The 19,489-nt window shown below is 37.8% G+C and overlaps 1 protein-coding gene across 1 annotated transcript in view; it reads right to left on the reverse strand.

Annotated features, from left to right (window-relative positions):
- Positions 1-19,489, reverse strand: part of ADAMTS5 (ADAM metallopeptidase with thrombospondin type 1 motif 5) — a 40,616-nt gene that overhangs the window by 16,265 nt on the left and 4,862 nt on the right. The window contains exons 2-3 of the mRNA XM_040980868.1: positions 11,723-11,855; positions 1,962-2,129 (exon numbers count right to left, since the gene is read on the reverse strand). Of these exons, the coding sequence (XP_040836802.1) occupies positions 1,962-2,129; positions 11,723-11,855 (301 nt within the window). The remainder of the gene's footprint in view (positions 1-1,961; positions 2,130-11,722; positions 11,856-19,489) is intronic.

Consider the following 19,489-nt stretch of genomic DNA (forward strand, 5'->3'; position numbering starts at 1 on the left):
AGCTTTTGGAATGTGTAATGTGTGATTTTTAAATTAAATATGAAACTTTTTCATTATATAAAACCAAAGAAAACAAAACAAAACGGTAAGGGCAGCGTTAGGAGCATAGCCTTATGGTCTTGTTCAAGAATATCTTCATTAAATATTCATTCCATATTGATCACTACAGATACATATAATTTGATAAACATCGGTTTCAGGACTTTAGCAGCTTTGAATCAACACTGATAATGGGCCCCAACTTAAAAGCACAATGTTATTACTGCTGGGAAGGAAAAACCTATTATAATCAGTTTTGGTATTGGTTGTAAATTTTTAAAATATTGGCAAGTTCTTTCTTTTTACTAGTGAAGAACCCTTTTTAATCGAGAAAAATTTCAAGCCAACTTGGATTTTTGGCTCTTGATTGCCTTTAGAAAAAGAAATGTTTTTATTTATTTATTCATTCATTACACAAAGAGATCAAGCAACGAGGGGGATTATCTGAATTATCTGTTATTTCACTCCCCAAATTCCTGTAAGCGTGGCAGCTGGGTCAGACCAAAGCCAGGAACTGTTATCTGCAATCAGCTTTCCCACAAGGATGGCAGGGATCCAATGATTGGAAGTATTACTGTTCCCTCCCATGGTGGGCATTAGCAGGAAGTTGAAATCAGGAGCAGTGCTAGGACTTGACCCGAGGCACATTGATATGGGATGCAGGTGGCTCAAGTGGCATCCTAACAGCTAAGCCAAAGTCTGCTCTGGGAAAAGGGAATAGGATCATACTGCTAACGTACTGCCAGTTCATCATTAATGCAGTCAGTGAGTTAGCACGCAATATGGAGTAACTACCTGGATTTAATCACCTGTAGTGACATGATGTAGTTAGAGTTCAAGTTGACCAACGGTAAGACATATGGTCATGCTAGAACTGGAAAAAAGAATTATCATAAAACCTTTTTATCCAACTTTGAATTACATATCATGGAATAATTTTAAGGGAAACCATTATGATTAAGATTTTTTTCATATTTAAATTTTTTCATTTTTTCAAATTTTGAGTAAAGAAGAAATAATAATTTTCTTATATTATAGGATGAGACACTTTGAACTGTGTGATTTTTAAAAAATCTCTTCTAGTTCTTATGTAATTTTCCTCCCAGGTTTCTATTGTGTCAAAACAATAAAACATTCTAGGAAACTTGTAACAGTTTGTTGTAAAGATTATTGGGGTACCAAAATTTCCTATGTCTAGAATTGGCAACTTCATTGACATTTGTATTTGATTTACTGCATGATATCTATTTTCATAGAGTTTAATAAAGTGTGCTCTGCTCTTAAATTATATCTAAAGAATGAAACCAAACATTTTACTTTTAAATTCTTGATGTGATTCCTCATCAGATTGCTGTTGTTTTTTTGGTTTTTGTTTTTTTTTTTAAATCTGTTCAATTATCTTTACTTCACTTTCAGGAGAGTCTATTGTCTATATGAAACCAAATTCTTTCTTCAACCTAGCCGTCCTTCCCAGACTTTCTTAGGTCTTGAAGGGAATCCAGTGGAACTGTCACCTACACCTTAACCACACCCCTGTAATAAGCATGTAACAAATAATTCTGAGACTCATCTTAATAGCAGGGAAGCCAAGATGTCTGCCAAAGTTCTCACAGGAAGCTAGTGGTGAAAGAAGAAATAAAAGCCAGGTTTTTAGGGCACAGTGAGGCATTCTGTGTGGTCTCCCACACTGTTTCTCTTTTGAACTTTTCAATTCCAAAGCAAAAATACCATAGCTACAATGCCACCAAGGATGCTGGCCTTACGTGCCAAGATACGATCAGTGTGCTTGCTTTGTTCTCTCAGAGTGTCAAAACAACACTGTGTGTCAGAGCTAGATGTCATGTGGAGGATAAGATGAAGTGGAACACTCATAAATTCCCAGTTTTTGTTTCTGGTACCATGTTGCCCTGAATGACACATACCATGGCCGTCATCCAGGAATTCTGTGATGGTGGCTGAGGTACACTTGGACCAGGGCTTGGAGGCATCGATACTGGTGAGGATGGATGACATTAAGCGTTTATCTTCCGTGGAGCCAAAGTTCTCTTCACAGAACTTGGAATCATCGTGAGACAGGCCAAGGAGATGTCCTAAGGGAGGGAATAGAGGAAGTGAAAATAAGAGGTGATTTTCCATTTTTGTTTTTCTACACAATTACAGGAGCACATGATTTTTTCCACTGGGTAGTAGATGAGTTCATGATCACGAACTTTCTCACCCAGATGCCGGACACCTTGGGAAATAAAAGCTGTGCGTTACTGGTGGATCAATTACGTTTGGTGAACATTGAAATGAAGCCAGAAAAGCTCAACTCAGGAGAGGATGTTTGCCTACCTCATTTGGACCGCATATGCTCTGGGACACACACAAACACTTATTTAGAATCCAGAATCTGTGAAACAACTGTGGGGTGTGTCATTGCCCTCACTACATATTATGCTGATTGTTGAATTTTCTGTTTTCTCTGATGAACCACAAACCCCACGAGATCAAAGTGCTTCTCTCCTCCTTCACTGCTGAAACTCCTGTATTTAATTTAACGCCGTGCAAGTTGCAAACACTTAATAAACAACTTTTATGGATCAATGACTTCTATTTTCTTCATCAAGAAATTAAGTGGCTACCTGTTTGTGATGACGTGGGGAGGAAAATAAGAGAAGTGAAAGTAAAAACTTTCTGGTTTCATGAAAGTGTAAACGTGCTCTTCCTCTTCATTGCTTTTTGTCATTTAGTGAATTATGAGTGGTTACTGGTCTCCCAACCAAACTAAAGATTTTGCAAATATACCCATCATGGAGTCAGTTTCAATGCTGGGAGAAAAATAGATACTGCAAGTGAAGGGATTTTTCTAAAAGCACTCATCTAGGTGGTATTTTGGGCTTCAGTTTCCCAACCATGTTCTTGGCAATTCCAGCAGATGTCATTTCCATTGTATCATGGTAAATATTATTTTACATAGTGGATAACTGCTGATTTATAATCCAAGTAAATTGCTTTTCATTGCATAACATCATTTTCCTTTTGCTCTAAAGATAAAATAACGTTCTTTAATAAATCCAAAATGCTGCTAAAGTTACTAAAGTCTCAGCAGTTTGTTGAAAACTCTGAAAAGTAGACAATAAGTCACCCTAACGGTGTCTTTTTAGTAAAGCTTTCTAGAATACGAGGAAACCACTTATAACGATGTGGAAAGTAGTGTTGCCAATTGATTACTGCATTTTCCTTGGGTTCTTGATGCCAAATTCAAGAACTCTGGCCAGGCTACGAGGAGTTCAGCACACATCAATGAAATCCAGCAGAGATGAAATCCTTAATGCTGCATTCCCACTACTTTTGGCCAACTCGTTAAATCACCGACACCTCATAACAGAATTGTTCACTGAGCAGCTGACTTCTGTTGTGGCTCCAATTAAATAGCTAGGGCTCGGTCACCTTCCAAATCTTCCCATTCTTGTGTTTTTTTAAAGATTGATTTATTTATGTTAGTTATTTACTTCAGTAAGACTTACTAGATGAACAAATTTTCTCTGGGAAGCCCATTCACCTTCTGTTGGGTCAGTAGCATGTATGTCTCAAATGACATACAAATGATGAGCAGAAGCTCCTTTAGTTTTTGAGTGATGTGTTCTGGGAACTCAGAGTGCAGAGAAACAAAATTCTTCAATCATGTCCTTTTAAAAACTGCTGAAATGACGTCCAGTATTTGGTGCGTGTGCCCTCTGACTTTTGTGAACTTCTTTAAGGTAGAAACTATCATTTAGGGCTGTGGGATTAACATGGCAATTTCACACTGGAGGCTTCGCCCCACATCCTTCTGGCACAGAAAACAGAGAAAGCGGCCCAAAATGACCTTCGTAACATGATACTTACTTGAATCCTGGCTTACATTTTTCCAATGAAACATTAGAATCTTGCATTCTGTTTCATAAGACAGTCAAGTTTATTTAATGGAGTAATGGTCTTTTCTTCCAAATCTATATAAATTACACTTTTCATATGTATTTTTATTATTGCATCAAGGGATTTTCACTTCATTTGGAGAGAAGATTTTGAGATTCCGATTTAAAATGCAGGCCATATGGCAAATACCAATTACACTTTGAAGGGCCTATGAGAATATCTCACTTTTTTCTTGTATACATAGAGGCAAGCCATAGAATGTTCAAGATCCAAACTATGTAAGTAAAACAGTTTCCTTTTCAAGTATCTTGGCATAATTTTATGAATCATTTGGCATGCTCTTGGGCATAATATTATGAATTTTATGCTTCTTGAATTTATTAATTGCTACCACAATAAGTGAATTGCTACCACAGATAAACACAAAATGCCACCACCGAAGATTGTCATTCTGAGCATGTCCAGCTCCTAGCTCCACCTCAGCCAGAATGAGAGGGGGTGTGAACCTTTCTTCTTAGTTTTCTGTGCCAGGAAGACACAGGCCGTGTGAGAGTCAGCTGGGCAATATCAACATTTCAGTGGAGAACAAACGTCCTGTTCTTCACGGAGAAAGACTGTGAGCTGGCTGAGGGGCATGTGCAAAAGGAAGAACATTTCAGCATCCACAAAAGCAGAAAGCCTGTTCCTGAGTGTCTGGAACCAGGATCCAGGGAGAGGCCCACATGACTTCCCTTCAGAAGCTGGAGGGGACCTGGAAGTGGAGAGCAAAGTGAGGGATGCTTGGATGCTCTTTAGGAAAGATGTGACACACATACTAAGAGTCGTGCACAGCCAATGGAGTGGGGGTTTTCCAATGTGAGCTGCCAAACAGTTTTGCTAAAACAGTTGATGTCTATCTATAACTTGTCCATATCATTCAGCCCTGATTGGCAAGGCACATATAAAAGCATCAACCCTTTTAAAGGGACACTCACACTGGAGCCAATACACTATGACACAAAAGTTCAAGAAAATCTAGAATCTAGGAAATTTAACATCAGGTCACAGCAGACAGCTACGTATTTCAAGGAGAGACAGTGCGGGAATTACAGAGAACTGAGCACCGTATTTGGCTTTGGTGGCAGTTGCCTTTCCAGATTCTGTTCATAAATTACCTATAGAGATAATGAAAGTCAATGGTATGGTTTGCAGCTTAAGAATTTCTGAGAAAAATAGCTCCCAGCAGCTTTCCCAAAATATGGAGTTAACCAGTCATGCCCCCAGAGAATAATGAAGAATACCAAAACGTGGTGGAGAAAATGTTTACAATGCCTAAAGAAGGTTGTCATTTTCATGTAATTGTGTTTTGCAATGTTTTCTGTTTGATTGTTTTCCAGCTGCAAATAACAACACAGTGAGTAGAAGGATGAAATCTTGATGAAGCCAGGGAAATGAAATTGAGAAACCTATGGAGAAAGGAAATTCTTGAAGCAGGTGCTTGGTGCAGCACTTAAGATGCTGGTTGGGAGGCCTGCATTCCTTGTTAGAGTGCCTGGTTCTATTCCAGGCTCTGATCCTGAGTCAGCTTCCCGCCCACGTGCACTTTAGGAGGCAGCAAATGATGGCTCAAGCAATTGGATCTCTGCCAGAGATCCAGATTAACTTCCAGCCTGGTCCAGTCTTGGTTGTTAAGGGCATTTGGGTAGTGAGGCAGCAGGTGGCAAAGCCTTCTTCTCTCCATGTCTGTCTCGCTGCCTTTCAAACACATAATTACATTTTAAAATACAAAAACAATTTCCATTTTGTTTTGGAAAGATAGAGAAATATTTCTTTCTTGGCAGTTCAGAGTATAGAAAGAAAATGGTGGGGAAGATTCCAACTGACTCTAAAGGGCAAAAAAAGAAATTTTCAGCAGTTCAAGCAAGTTCCTTCTTTCTTTCTGCAAACCAGGATGTGTAGAGACCTGGTGAGAGGGAAGGTGGGCAGGTGGGTAGAGGGGTGGCGAGTTGTGGTTGTGGTGGTGGTGGAGTGTTGCCAGGACTTAAAGCAAAGTTCCTAAAGTCTTGCTTTAGGACAAATCGGTGTTCCTGTTTAGATTAATTTGTTATCAACTGACATGCTAAAGATGGAAAACCAACTTTAGCAATTTGTTTACAAAACTTTCTATTGCTTGATGATACAATTGGAAATTTCTCATGTATAATGCTGAGGCAATTAAGAGCCAAAGCACAGAAATAAATAGCAAGCAGTTACTTGATAATGTTTCTAGTATGATGATCCTTTTTTAAAATGAAGTCAAATAGGTGACGTATAATAAATGTGATCTTTGAAAAGTCCAACATAGATGGAAAGAACGGGTTGCTTACTTAAATTCACAAGTGAATCTAGTGTTAGAAAGAAAGCCTGAGACAAAATAGACATTTCCTCCACAGGCAAGCTTCTAATTCAACTCAAGTATTACTGTACAAGTAGGTATGACTTAGAACATTAACTTCAGGAAGGAAATTGCTTGTTTTTCTAAACTTTGGTGTGAAAATTAAACAGAATTTCACAGTCTTGTTTCCTGATTCCAAAGTGACCAGTGGTCAAGGGGACACAGTACCACATCCTAAAAAAGTCCCAAGGAGTTCTGTAATGTGTTTACTTGGGACAGCACGGCATGGCTGAAGCAGCTGTTTCTTAATGAAGTCATGTTTTTATTTTACCTAATTTTCCAGCTGGGATTATGGAGGTTCAAGACGATCTTGCAAGGGGTGAAAAGTGAGTCAACAGCTTATGTGAGACCAGAATCTGGAATCACCTGAAGAAGGCCATCTTAAATCCCAGTGATTGAGTTGAATATGTCTACTCCAACATGCATTCCATCCAGAAGGTGATTCACTCTCCTTTCAAAACACTAAATGTGAGTGGTAAGCTTGGAGCCAATTTTGTATTTTGGAAGGAAGAAAACTTTTTTTTTTTTGCACAGCATACCCTCGCAGCATCGATATACTTTTGAATCAATCTAACGGGATATTCTATAAAAATACTTACAGGGAAGAAGTCCTGGGTTCCAAAGCCAGATGAATTATGTTCAAATTTTAAGCTAGCAGTGTTGATCTCAAGGTTAGAAACTTCTGGGTGTGCTGGTTTTCTCTTCTATTGGGTGATCTATAAACACTTATTTCTGGGCATTGGTGAGGATTAAATAATGTAGAGGAGTTGGGTTTTAGGACACACGAGCTTTGGTGTCCTCCCAGATTTCCTAGGACTAATTTCCCTAGTCACATGCCAGTACTTAATAGTCTGAATGCATTTTAGTGTTATTAAACAACTTCATTCGGGAGGGGAAGGAAAGTTTCTCCAAGAGAAAGACGAATTAAAATTTGACTTCTAAAAATAACTGACAGTAAACACAAAATCTCTCAGTGATGTCAGCCGTAAAGCAACGTCATATATTTCCACCTTACATCTACAGCACCAGCAAAGCATGGTGTGCCATTGCTCCAAACTGGAAAGAAAAAAGTGCTCAGATCATCTTGATTAAAGCCATGAGTTTGTGGGTAAATACCCAAGTTTAATCCCAGCTTCCTCTGACCTCACATCTCGTATCCAGTCCAACCTCTGATTCTGTGTATTGTGCTTTGGTCTGTGGTGCTTTGAGGGCCTCAGCAGCTTTTGCAAACATGGCCTTGTTTAATCTAATCATCCATGGAAGCACAGTCCCATGAAGATCAGCACAACTGGAGAACAGCCTCTAACCACAGCAAAACACAGGCAGCCTGCTGTTGTGTCTCAGCCACTTCCTAGGTTTCAGCTGAATACAGGGTCTTGACTTTTGAAGTTGCCTGGCTTTAGCTCAGGAAGCACGCGGAAGCCTTTCATTCTGCAGAGATTCACTTAGCACATTTTATAATTAACTGAAATAAAGCAAAACTTTGGAATGTTTGCAAATGATGAATTTCATTAATCTAAATAAAATCAGATTGTTCTCCTGAGTGTCTGGGAAGCTGGCTCTACATCAATAAAACTATAGTTTTAACAAGCATGTGTGCAGCAGGTGAAATCTTTATTATTACAAGTTGTTAATAAAAATCTGACAGGTTAAAAATACAAACTCAGGCTATAAATTCAACATTAACTTGAAAATATCCGAGTTCACATTTGGCTTGTAAAGGGCTGCAGATACCTTCCTGCCTCCACTCAACATACATGAATGAGGACTGTATTTTTCAATGTGTAAAGTACCTTTCAGAAATGTCCTAACAATGTATGCATCTATTAAAATCAGGAGGAAAACAACTCAACATCTGTCAACATCAACATTCAGAAGCCTGCATTGTCATCACTTAGATATGTACTTCCAAAAATCTTGTTCTTTTTCAAAATGATTAGCAGAGAAAAAGAAGTGTTATGGTTATCAAGCAATTCATGAAAAGAGTAACTTTCGGAACTATTCATTTGTCTCTTACCCTTATGAGTTTAAGTAACCTAATCCTGTAGCTGGAAATAGTATAAATAGGGTCTTTGATTTTTGTCTCTGTCTTACTCATCGAATCTCAGTGGAGGAGATTTTCAAAGACAAGGAGTAAGAGAAAAAAAAAATGGGAAGTTTTGATCCATTTTTTTCCCTGAAAAGTATACTCAACTTTGAGTTTTAAATCTCTGTTCACAAAAAGAGAGAGCACTTGGGTACTTATATGCGGAGTTACATTTCAATTCCTGAAAATTGTATTCCTAAGCAAATATATAGAAGAAATGAAGTAAAAGATTATGACACAGGCTTGGAAATATTCTCCCAATTTATGCTTTAAGTGCAGCAATAATTTACACTGCTTGAATGAAAAAAATGCATATTGTGGATTGCAGCTAAAGTAAACTCAGGGCACTCTGGAAGTAGGTTTTAAAGTCTTGTTTTCATCACTTGACACAGCTCGTAGAAGTAACTTTCAAATATGAAAAGTTGCAAGTATCTAGTAAAACAGAAGCAGAGGATGGAGTGCTGGGAAAATGCACAGAAATAATCCAGTTGGATTAGAATCCAGAGTTTGGTTAGTGTGGATAATAGCTTCATGAAACAGAGCAGTGAGCTGCCTGACCCGACTCTCACTGGCTGTACAGCAAGACTAAGATAACCTGTAATATATGCTCATATCGTTTGTGCTAAAGCAAAGTCAAAGTAGACAAAAGTGAATGAAAACTAGGGTACTTTATATATCTGGAATTGAATTCTCATTTCCCTGCTGGTCAATATTATAGCATGGACCATATACAATGTAGAAAGGGAAATCAAGTAGGTAGGGCTTGGATGATGCAGAATAAGTTACAAAGAATTTTAAATGAAGTAAACAGAGAGGATTCAGCAAAGAAATTGAAAGACTACAAGAGCATAATGATCTGTTGAAGATTCAGGTTTTATTTTTGCTCAGGAGGGCACCTCAGAAATATCATGGAAAAAATAAAAGGAAATTCATTTGTGTGCAAATATTTTAAATCTATGCATAACTTTTCATAATACAAATTTTTATTAATTTTTCAAACTGTCCATGAACACCTGCATTACTTATACACTGTTCTCTTGTGTATCTTTATCCAATATCCTTAACATTCTAAGAAAGTTTCTTATTGTACACTCAGATAAATATAGCTTTAATATCACATTTGTTCTCATCAGCATCTGGCTTCTGACCTCTCCGGCAGCTGCACCTGTGCAGTAAGGACCCTAGGGTTACCAATTCAGGTGGGCTGAGAAGACTGCGCTGTAAGGTTCTTCCATTCAATCTCATTTCTTTGAAGCCAAAGCAGCCCAGGAGAAGCTGTATTCATTGCCACAATATCACAGAGGAAGAACTCACAGATGAGCCTAATGTGGGACAACAGATCACCTCGGAGGCCAGGGGTAAATAATCTCGCAAGGAATGAACAGTTTCATTCTTCCAAGAACAAGATTTAGAACTCAAGAGCCTGTGCACGGAGGGTGCCAACATTCAGTTTTCTTGCTTATCTCCTATAACTTCACCTGGCTTACAGACTCACGAGCCATTGCTGTTCCAGACATCTAGCACCGCTCTTTTGGCATTGCCTTCACTCTGAATACAAGTGATTGATGACTAGCATACCATTCAAAACTCCTCTCCTTAATTACAATCCTCTGGAGTATTTGGACTGCAGGATCAAAATGTTACCTTGAACAGCTCTCCTGTGTGTTTCACTCACACATATACTAAGAACTGTAACAAATATTGATTATAGCTCTGTGCCGGGATACACCTTTATCAGCTGTTTTGCACCTTTACCAGTTGTTTTTATTGCAGCATAACCTTCTCAGCCTACCTGAATCGGTTACCCTAGGGTCCTTGCTGAACAGGTGCAGCTGCCAGACAAGTAAGGAGCCAGATCCTGATGAGAATAAATGTTTTCATTGATAGGGGCAGAAGACACATGAAGATATAATCCTGCCCCTGAAGTTCAAGTAGTTTATGCATTCAAAGGGACATCAGTTCTTGTAGTGTGGGGAGCAAGGGGAGTCAACGTTTCTGACTGAGACAGCAAAAATGGACACAAGGATAGAACTGGGACTCCATCTCAGATCTTGGCTTTCATAAGTAAAGATGCCAGGTAACAACAAATGATTGCACTGGGTTATTATTAGTAACGCAGTTGGATGACTATTTATCTTCAAGTTTTGTGTTTCCTTGCTGAGATGCTAAAAAGGATTTCCATTGGGAAAATTAGTGCCACCAGACTAAAGAATTGAAATTCATATGTGTCAATATATTTATGTTTTTATATCTTTGATAAAAAAGTTCTTTAATTCCTTAAAGAAAACACAGTTACAAATTTTCTGTCTATAAGGAATAAAAAAACAAATGTTTTAATGACCATTGAAGAATTCTGGTTTTACTTTTAACAAAAAAGCTATCTTATAAAATAAGTATGATAATTAACAAAGCATGCTTTGCCTCCAAAAAGAGGATGTTGAGCTGGTCCATATACTTATGTAAGAAAGAAGCTATAAATCACATAGGCTAACAGAATCCTATCCAACTACTACTACTACCCTGATATGCAGATATGAAACCTAATCTTAGAGAGTTTAAGTAATCAGATCCATGAGACATAGGTAGAAATTATTTTTGCAAGACTTGTGCTCAGTTCTCATGACCAAATCCTGCTTCCTAAGTCAATTTCTCATACACATAGCAGCCTAGGTTACCAAGAAGCACGTAAGATTCCCTATTTGTAGAGTAGTTTTCTAGAAATAACTCCGCACTACATAATTTGATCAATGTAGAAGATACGTTTCTTGTAACAGATAAATTGGGTAAATGAGATTTTAGAGTGGCAGGCTTGGCCTCATCAGCCTTATTAAGAACTAGATGAGAAAATTTACAAGTGGTAGGCTTCCTTCAACAGGAAGTTAGAATTATTACTCAAAACGAAGGAAAAGGTGTTGAATTTCTGTGCCAAGAGACACACCTTGGATGAGTCAATACCACCTTGGATAACTTGTAAAGGAACATGATACATTTGGTTTAGGAGCCATTCAGGGATGCTTGAAAAGACAGAAATCAGCCAGCAGCAGTAGCAAACCTGTCTTTGACTTTTAAATCACACTGACAAAAGGCAACATCTACTGTGCTGCTGACTTTGCCTTTCTTCTCCTGTATTAGTTAACCCCAAAAGTGCAAATATAAACAAATTTAATCCCCAATGGTCCATCTGAACCAGGAGAAATCTGGAATTAATTGCCAAGTATTTGGGTTTCTGTTGCAGCTGTTACACGTGTTTGATTTGGCGAGGGAAGAGAAAAGGCACTGCATACCAATTTCATGAGCCACGGTGAAAGCTGCGTGGAGGCCATCATCTTCAATCACAGCACAGCTGCGCTCCGGAGAACATATGGTCCCAACGTCTGCCATTCCCAGTGTGTCACATGAATGATGCCCACATAAATCCTGCCCAGGAGAAAGAAAGAAAGAAATCGTTAAAACCAATTTACATACAGAAGGAGCCACCATGGAAAGCCACTTGCTCGCCCCAAATGGCAAGCCTGGAATATGTTTATAGTATCACCTGTTCAGCTTTGGAAATGTTTCAAAGGCAAGCCTAAGGCAGCTACTATTCTGAGAAAGTGTGGGCCCCAAATCCTGGAAAGATAACAGAACTCAATTGAATGGAAAAGATGTTTTAGGAACAAAGCTTATTTGCAATAGCAGCCACAGCCTAAAAAAAAGTTGAGATATATATATATATAGATAGATAGATAGATAGATAGATAGAGAGAGAGAGATTCATATATATTGCCATACTTAGCAAATTCCTTACATTTTGTCCAAATTCATGCTGAATTCATCAGAAGCCAAATCTAAAAATTTATTTCTTTCACAGAGGTAAACTGCAACAACACATTTGCAACAGAATATGTATATATCGGTTACTTTGACAGAAAACTGAATTTTAATGCAGAACTGTAATTCTTCAGAGGATCATTTCCTAATTTCCAAATAAAGTTCTAATTTCATAGGTTTCATCTTAGGCATGTATACACTCTCGTTAATAATCTTTACTATAGTATTTCTAATGCTCATTAATCTTCAAAAACTCTATGAAATACATTATGGAGTGATTACATGTATTTTTCTGGTGAGAAGTTGTGCTGCTGTTATGGCTATCTTAAAAGGGAACATTATCTCACCCCACTAACAAAAAAAATTGATCAATTTATACAAAAGATCCACCAACAATCCTTAATATATAAAGTATGAAAAGAAAACCCAAGTCAAAGATTTGATGTAACAGATGCTTAACGTAATCTTTCCCTTTAATTGCTACTAGGGCATTAAATAATAATGGGATTTCTTGGGCTCTTTGTTTTTTTTCAATGAAAATCAACTAACAATGTGTTCAATTATAGCCAAATAGCAAGATAATAAGCCAAGTGGTAAGCATGTTAATAAATGCAGAAGAAAAACACTAACAGCAAAACATGAATTAATATGAAAGAAACCTGTAGCTGTTGAAATAATAAGTACTATTTCTATTACAATTTTCTTTGTATCTCCAATGACTGCAATGTCTAGTTTATCCTGGGGGTGTAACATGTACGTAACTGAAGTGAATGCAGATTGTCCTTAAACTGACAAGTGCATGATGATACACACAGTGTCATAAAGCCATTGATTCGTCAACGCCTTCCCTGGTTTGCTGCACAAAAATCCTACTCAGGTGAATATTTTTTAAAAAAGATATGCCCTATTCTCTTCCCTTTACTAATTTTAAGGTCTTTATTATGTTCTATGTACTTTGATTTCCCAGCTGTGATGAATTACAGTACGGCCACTGTGTTATTGTAGCTTCAGACACTGGAAATCTCAGCCAAGTTGCCTGGAGAACTAAGGCACCAAACCCACAATGGCCTTCCAAAGTCTCCTGCATATCCTCATATGTCATCCCATGGGATCCCAAATTACAGCCGTTGAGAACAAATTAGTAGTTTTTAAAATTGAAATTGGAATATTCTTTTGCATAATAATCAGTCTTTGAGATAATAATATAGCCCGATACATTTTTCATTTCTCCTGCCTCTTCCAACAAAATCTTAGTAGTTCTAGGATTAAAACCCAAGTTACTAGGTACCATATCTTCTGAACACATATATTTTTAAGACAATTATCTTCACAATCTAGAGCTAATTGTCTTCAAGTAATGTAATCTGAGTCTTAACTTTTTACTTCTTATTCCTTACCTCACTAATAAGTTTGGAGAAACACCCACAACAGAAGGAAATGGCCCTCTTGTTTTGAATAGTGTTTAAACTGAAATCTGAAAATCTGCTTACTGTTCATCAGTTGCTCTTTAGCATCATCATCTTGAGTTATATTAGATCTGTTTGTCCCTTCACCATAAAATTGTGCACATGTGACCAGATTCTAAATAGAAGCACTGATATTTTTCTAAATACACTGACAAAACCTTTTGACAGAATAATCAATATCTCCACATATCTGCAGATATAATAACACAAACTGGCAACCTTTCTATTTCAATCACATGATTTCAATATTTAGCAGTATAATGACACTTTAAAATCTGCAATGGGCCTCTAAATTTCTGATTCAATTTTTGTCTCATTGCATTAAAACTATGTTTCACATTATTACAATTGCAGCATGTCACATTCATATCTATTTTTTTTTGGTGACAATGTATAACACATTTATAGATACAAATCTTACTGACGTATGTAGGATTTTAAAAAATCAGATTACGCGTAAGAATATTTTGAGTCAATAATAGGTACAGGATAGATGCGAAGATGAAAGAGAGAGACAGAGGGAGAGGAACAAAGATTTTAAATGAGATACTGGATTACTGACCACATGTGGATCTCATACAGCATTTACATAATAGAAGAATTGAAAGTGGTGCTGACAATAATTTATTGCTTGTATAAGGTGAATCTGAAAGCAATTATGCCTTTGTAATAATTGAAGGTGGTTCTTTTCATGCAAGATCAGTATTTTGTTACCATTGTGTAAATAGCAACGTAATGAAAGATTCAGTAAGATGTTAACAGTTGGAGGAGTATGCAGAGATTTAAGCATTGGTCCTAAGGCACGGTGTTGGTCAGGACACAAGACTTAGACATATACCTAACCAAAATGTCATGACAGATTGACCTTGAGCCCAGCAGTTAGTCGTCAGCTAGGATGCCCTCTCTCACATTGACATGCCTGAGTTTGACTCCTGCTTCCCTCTCCTCACTCTCCAGCTTCTTGATATTACTAACTTTGCGCAGCAAGGGTGAGATGACAGTGAAAGTAGCTGACTTTCTGCCATCCACAAGAAAGCTCGGGATAGCGTTTTAGGCTCTTAGCTTCGGCCAGACTCAGATTCAATCCCAGTTATTATGTGGGAATTTAGGGGAGTGCATGAGCATGGTAGTGTTCTCTCTCTACCCTCCGAACATCCCTTCCTCTTCTGTCTTCCTGCTCCTTGTGTGGCTGTCTCCATGCATGTTGTCTTGTCTCACAAAAAAATAACTAACATAAAGTATGGAGATAGTCTGCGAGATCATTGAAGATTTGATAGGAACGTTATTGTTATTATGACTATTTACCATAAGTGAACTTTTAGAAGAATATGGATATGACAAGATGTGTGATTTGTCATGGAGTCCAGAATTATGAAAGGCTCATCTCTGGTGCAGCAATGTATGCTGCCTGGAGAAGCACGTGTGCAGAAGGTAGTGCTACACCACAAGCCATCGTCCTCAGTGCCAGGTAGAGTAAATTAAACAAATAGGCAAGAATAATACTCAACATAGGATATACAACAGGAGTTGCAGCACTTCTTGTCTTGACCCAGAGATCTGTCTCCTGGCAGTGTAAGTATGCCTAGGAAGCAAAGAAGTACAAGGAACAGACACTCACGAAGATGGAAGATAGTGCAATCCCAACTGCGGAAATACTAGTAAAGTTAAGAATGAAGAGTTAAGGTACAGTGGTTTCTTGATGAGAACAAGCAAGAAGCTTAAGTGAAGGGCTAAATTAGGATTTCGGTTGGCATAAAATATCTGCCTAGTTGCCTGGATAATTCTTAGTGAAGGGTTTCCTGATAGAAGAACCCATCTGGCACTGTATATCTTTTAGTTTTAAGTATTTTACTCACACACATCCTTATATATTTATTCTCTATTTGACTTCCTGTGCAGTAATCATGGCAGTCTTGACTGTTGCACTTCAGCAGAGACTGCACGAATTAGAACCATTAGGTCAACCGACAGAATGACTCAAGTAGTGAGAGATTGTCAGTATGCATAGAAATGCTTACTATGTGTGAAGTATACAGATATTTCGGAAAACTTTTACATCAAAATTTATTTATTTTTGAATCAATTCTCCCATGATGTTCAAAAATACTCTCACAAATGGCTTTTATTCATGCTTCTGAATTCAAACTAGATGATATAAGTATATAGAGGTGTGCTAGACTATAGAATGAAGAAATTCAGGTGTACTTACTGTTAGAACTATTATTTTATGCCTACAATATGCCAAATACAGTGGTAAATTCTGGCACTGCAGAAAACAAATGGAATAAGTTCTCATCCTGACATCTAAGAAACATCATGATTTAGCATGCAAAATAGGCATGTTGAGAAAGAAACAAATTGTGACAAGCTCTTGTGAACAAATCATTGATGGAGCATAGCAGAGGGAGTGATGAACTTATATTAAACACACGTATACACATAGTGGTCACATTTCACATATTTCACAATACAGAGTTAAGAGCTTAGTGACGCTTTCCACTCTACCCTCGCTCCTATCTATGCTGATCAACTCTTTTTAAGGGAACTAAGAAAAATGTCAGGGGAAGTGTTGATACGAAAGTCTGGCAGGAATGAGAACTGTTTCTTTCTTTTTTTTCCCCTCAAAGGTTCATTTATTTTGGGAAGAAGGGAGGGAGGGAGGGAGGAAAAAAGGAAGGGAGGGAGAGAAAGAGAGGCACTGGTTTACTCCCCAGTGTCCAAAATGGTGGGGCTGTGGGGGCTGTTCCAAGCTCAGAACTTAAAGTGGCAGGGCCACATACTTGTCATTCTCTGATGTTTTTAAGGTACATTAGCAAGCTGCTGCATTGCAAGTAGAGCAGTCAGAACCCCACTCATATATGATGCCAATGGAGCAGACAGTGGCTTAACTCACTGCACCATCAGGCCAGCCCCAGAGAAATGGGAATTCAAATAGGAAAAACTAGAGGCAGAATGATGGAACAGTAAAAATCAGACTCTAGGGGAATGGTAATAAGTTAAAGAATTTGTTGGGTTGAAAGCAAGCTGGAATTTGTTTAGATACAGAGCTCCTCAAGATACAACAGTTTCTCTGAAAAAGTTAATGTGAGAAAAAAGGGATGCAATAAACTGGAGATTGAGAAGGAATGGTTGCTTATCACAGTGGTTTTAAGAGTGGAAATGGGAGGCAGGCTGCTTTTTGCTGCTAACTCTATAGGGAAGAAACATTGCATATATCATGTATTTGCTTTAAGACAATGTCTTATTATTATCAACGCAAGAACTTTGCATCAGGTCCAGAGCTTGTTCTATCTAATTATCTGCTTATATTAATAAAAAGTAGTTCACTCCTCAATTGAAAAAGAATTGATGGTCAGGGCATTGAATGTCCCACACCTTTATCTTGGGAACACTAAACTCCTATATGTACTTGAACGGATTGAATATTCATATTGTACTGAAATTTCAACTGCAGTGTGTGAAACATCATCATGAAATTGGTCAACCGTTACATAGGTTATTCTTGATATGCATCTTATATTTTACAGTTATAATCAAGAAAATACTTTTGTGGCACAAATGAATAGCAAAATTTTCATTTCTAGGGTAGGTATGCTTGGTCATACTTTATCCTTCAGAAGCATAATACAGATTAGAAGTGCACTGCAAAAGCGTACTTCATAAATAAGACAATGCTAGATAAGAAGCATGAGGACATTGGTACATATCTCCCTCAAACATATGCTACATTTTATAGATCAGTATCTACGCATCAATGCAGTTGTTCCCTATTCCTCATTCTTCTCATGAATGCTTCCTGCCTGGAGATGTAGTTGTGACTTTGCCTCCTAAAACTTTTCTATACATCTATACATCTGCTGTGACCAATTACATTCTTATAGCAAAGATCTTACAAGGTTCCTTCATTCTCCACATTTATCTTAGTCTGATATTCAAAGCATTATAAAATAAATTCTTACATTTCCTGTCTGTCCTTGCTTTCTTGCTCTGGCCTATTCACTGTTTCCTGCATATGCCTTGGATATTTTGAGCCCTAATCCTTAGGTCAAAATATTCCTTCTGCTAGCAGCATTAATTTACACCAAACTCTTTATAACTATTGGTTGATTCAATCTAAGATTATTAATTTCTAATGCAACTGATTTTATTTGAACTACATCCTCTCTCCAGACTCATGAATTCAAGCCTTTACTCCAATGTGATTACATTTGGAGATAGTGCCTGTAAACAGGTAAGGAAGGTTAAATGAGATGGAAAGAATGAGGCCTTTATCAGACATGCTTAATGTCCCTGTAAGAAGTGAAATCAAACTTTCCTCTCTCTCTATCTCTCTCTCTCTCTCCTCCCACTGCAGATCCCACCCCTGGTCACACCACACTGGGGCAAGGTCTTGTGAACAAATATCAAGAAAGTGGCAATATACAGGGCATAAAAGAGCCCTCGCCAGAGATGAAATTGCTGGGAAGCTTATTCTTGGCTTTGTCAGTCTCTGGAAGTGCAGGTAGTGATTTCTGTTACTCAAGTCATCCATTCTGTGTTTTTATACCTTATTCTTATGATGGTTCAACAGACAGATGTGATGTGCAGTTTCCTCTATACTCTTGTTTTTCCTAACTTCAATTAACCTATTGTAAAAGTAGTCATGTTGTACATCAGTTATTCCTTTCCTTGTCTGCTTCTGGGAGTAGATTATTAGTAAAGGAGCCTCATAAAGTATAAATCCCTGAATCTCTCTATGCCTATGAGGAACACTCAATGCTTTGGTTACTTAGTCATCATTACTACTATTATTTTTAATTATTTATTTATTTGAAAGACAGAGTAATAGAGAAAGAAGGGGAACACAGAGAAGAAAAGATTTTCTATCTACCGGTTCACTCCTAAAATGGCCACAACAGTTGGAGCTGGATCAGGCCAAAGCCTGGAGCCAGAAGCTTCTTCCAGGTCTCCCCCAATAGTGAATAGGCTAAATCATGTGTGTGATCTTCTGCTGCTTTGTTAGGCACATTAGCATGGAAGTGGATCGGAAATGGAGCAGCTAGTACTCAACTCGATGCCCGTATTGAATATGGGTGCCACAGAGGGTGGCTTTGCCAGCTACAGCATGGTGCTTATAACAGTTATGATGACGTGTTTGGTATAGAGAACATTAGACAGGATGATTTCTTTTGTCTGTCATTTGCCATTTCTATCTCTCTTCACCTGAGTGTTCTTATCCATCAAAAGAAGATAATGATGTGATGGTTGTAGATTAATGCAAGGATTTACCATGAGACGCTTTATGGACATGGAGAAGATGTGACCAGTAGCTAGCTAAATCTAAGCCAGATTTATTCACAGTTTGAGTACTGACTTTTCAATACAATAAAACCAGTATAAAAATTCACAATCAGAATTCATCTTTTCTCCTTTTTCCTTTCAACTTTTGTTGTTACAGCTCAGAGCATTTTTATTTTTGTTTTCCTAACACCAGTGTGATTTATACAATGACTTGACTTACTGTGTACAATGACAAGTCCAGTGGACAGGGAATAGCATTTTCCACTTTTCCACCTTTAGATACTGAGTGTCTCACACATGGGAGGTGAAGACAGACATATGCCAAATGTGAGAAATATAATAGATTCCCATGTGTGCTGTGTTTAACAATTCTGATTTTTCCATAATGTTCCTCATAACTTATTTAAGAAATATCCACTAGAGCCTTTTGTTTTGCTACAAGCCTTCCTGTTTATGAGATGGTTAGCTTTTTATTAATTCATACCTATGGGTTGT

This window comes from Ochotona curzoniae, unplaced genomic scaffold, assembly GCF_017591425.1.
Source record: "Ochotona curzoniae isolate NIBS_2020 unplaced genomic scaffold, NIBS_Ocur_1.0 contig_3498, whole genome shotgun sequence".
NCBI lineage: Eukaryota > Metazoa > Chordata > Mammalia > Lagomorpha > Ochotonidae > Ochotona > Ochotona curzoniae.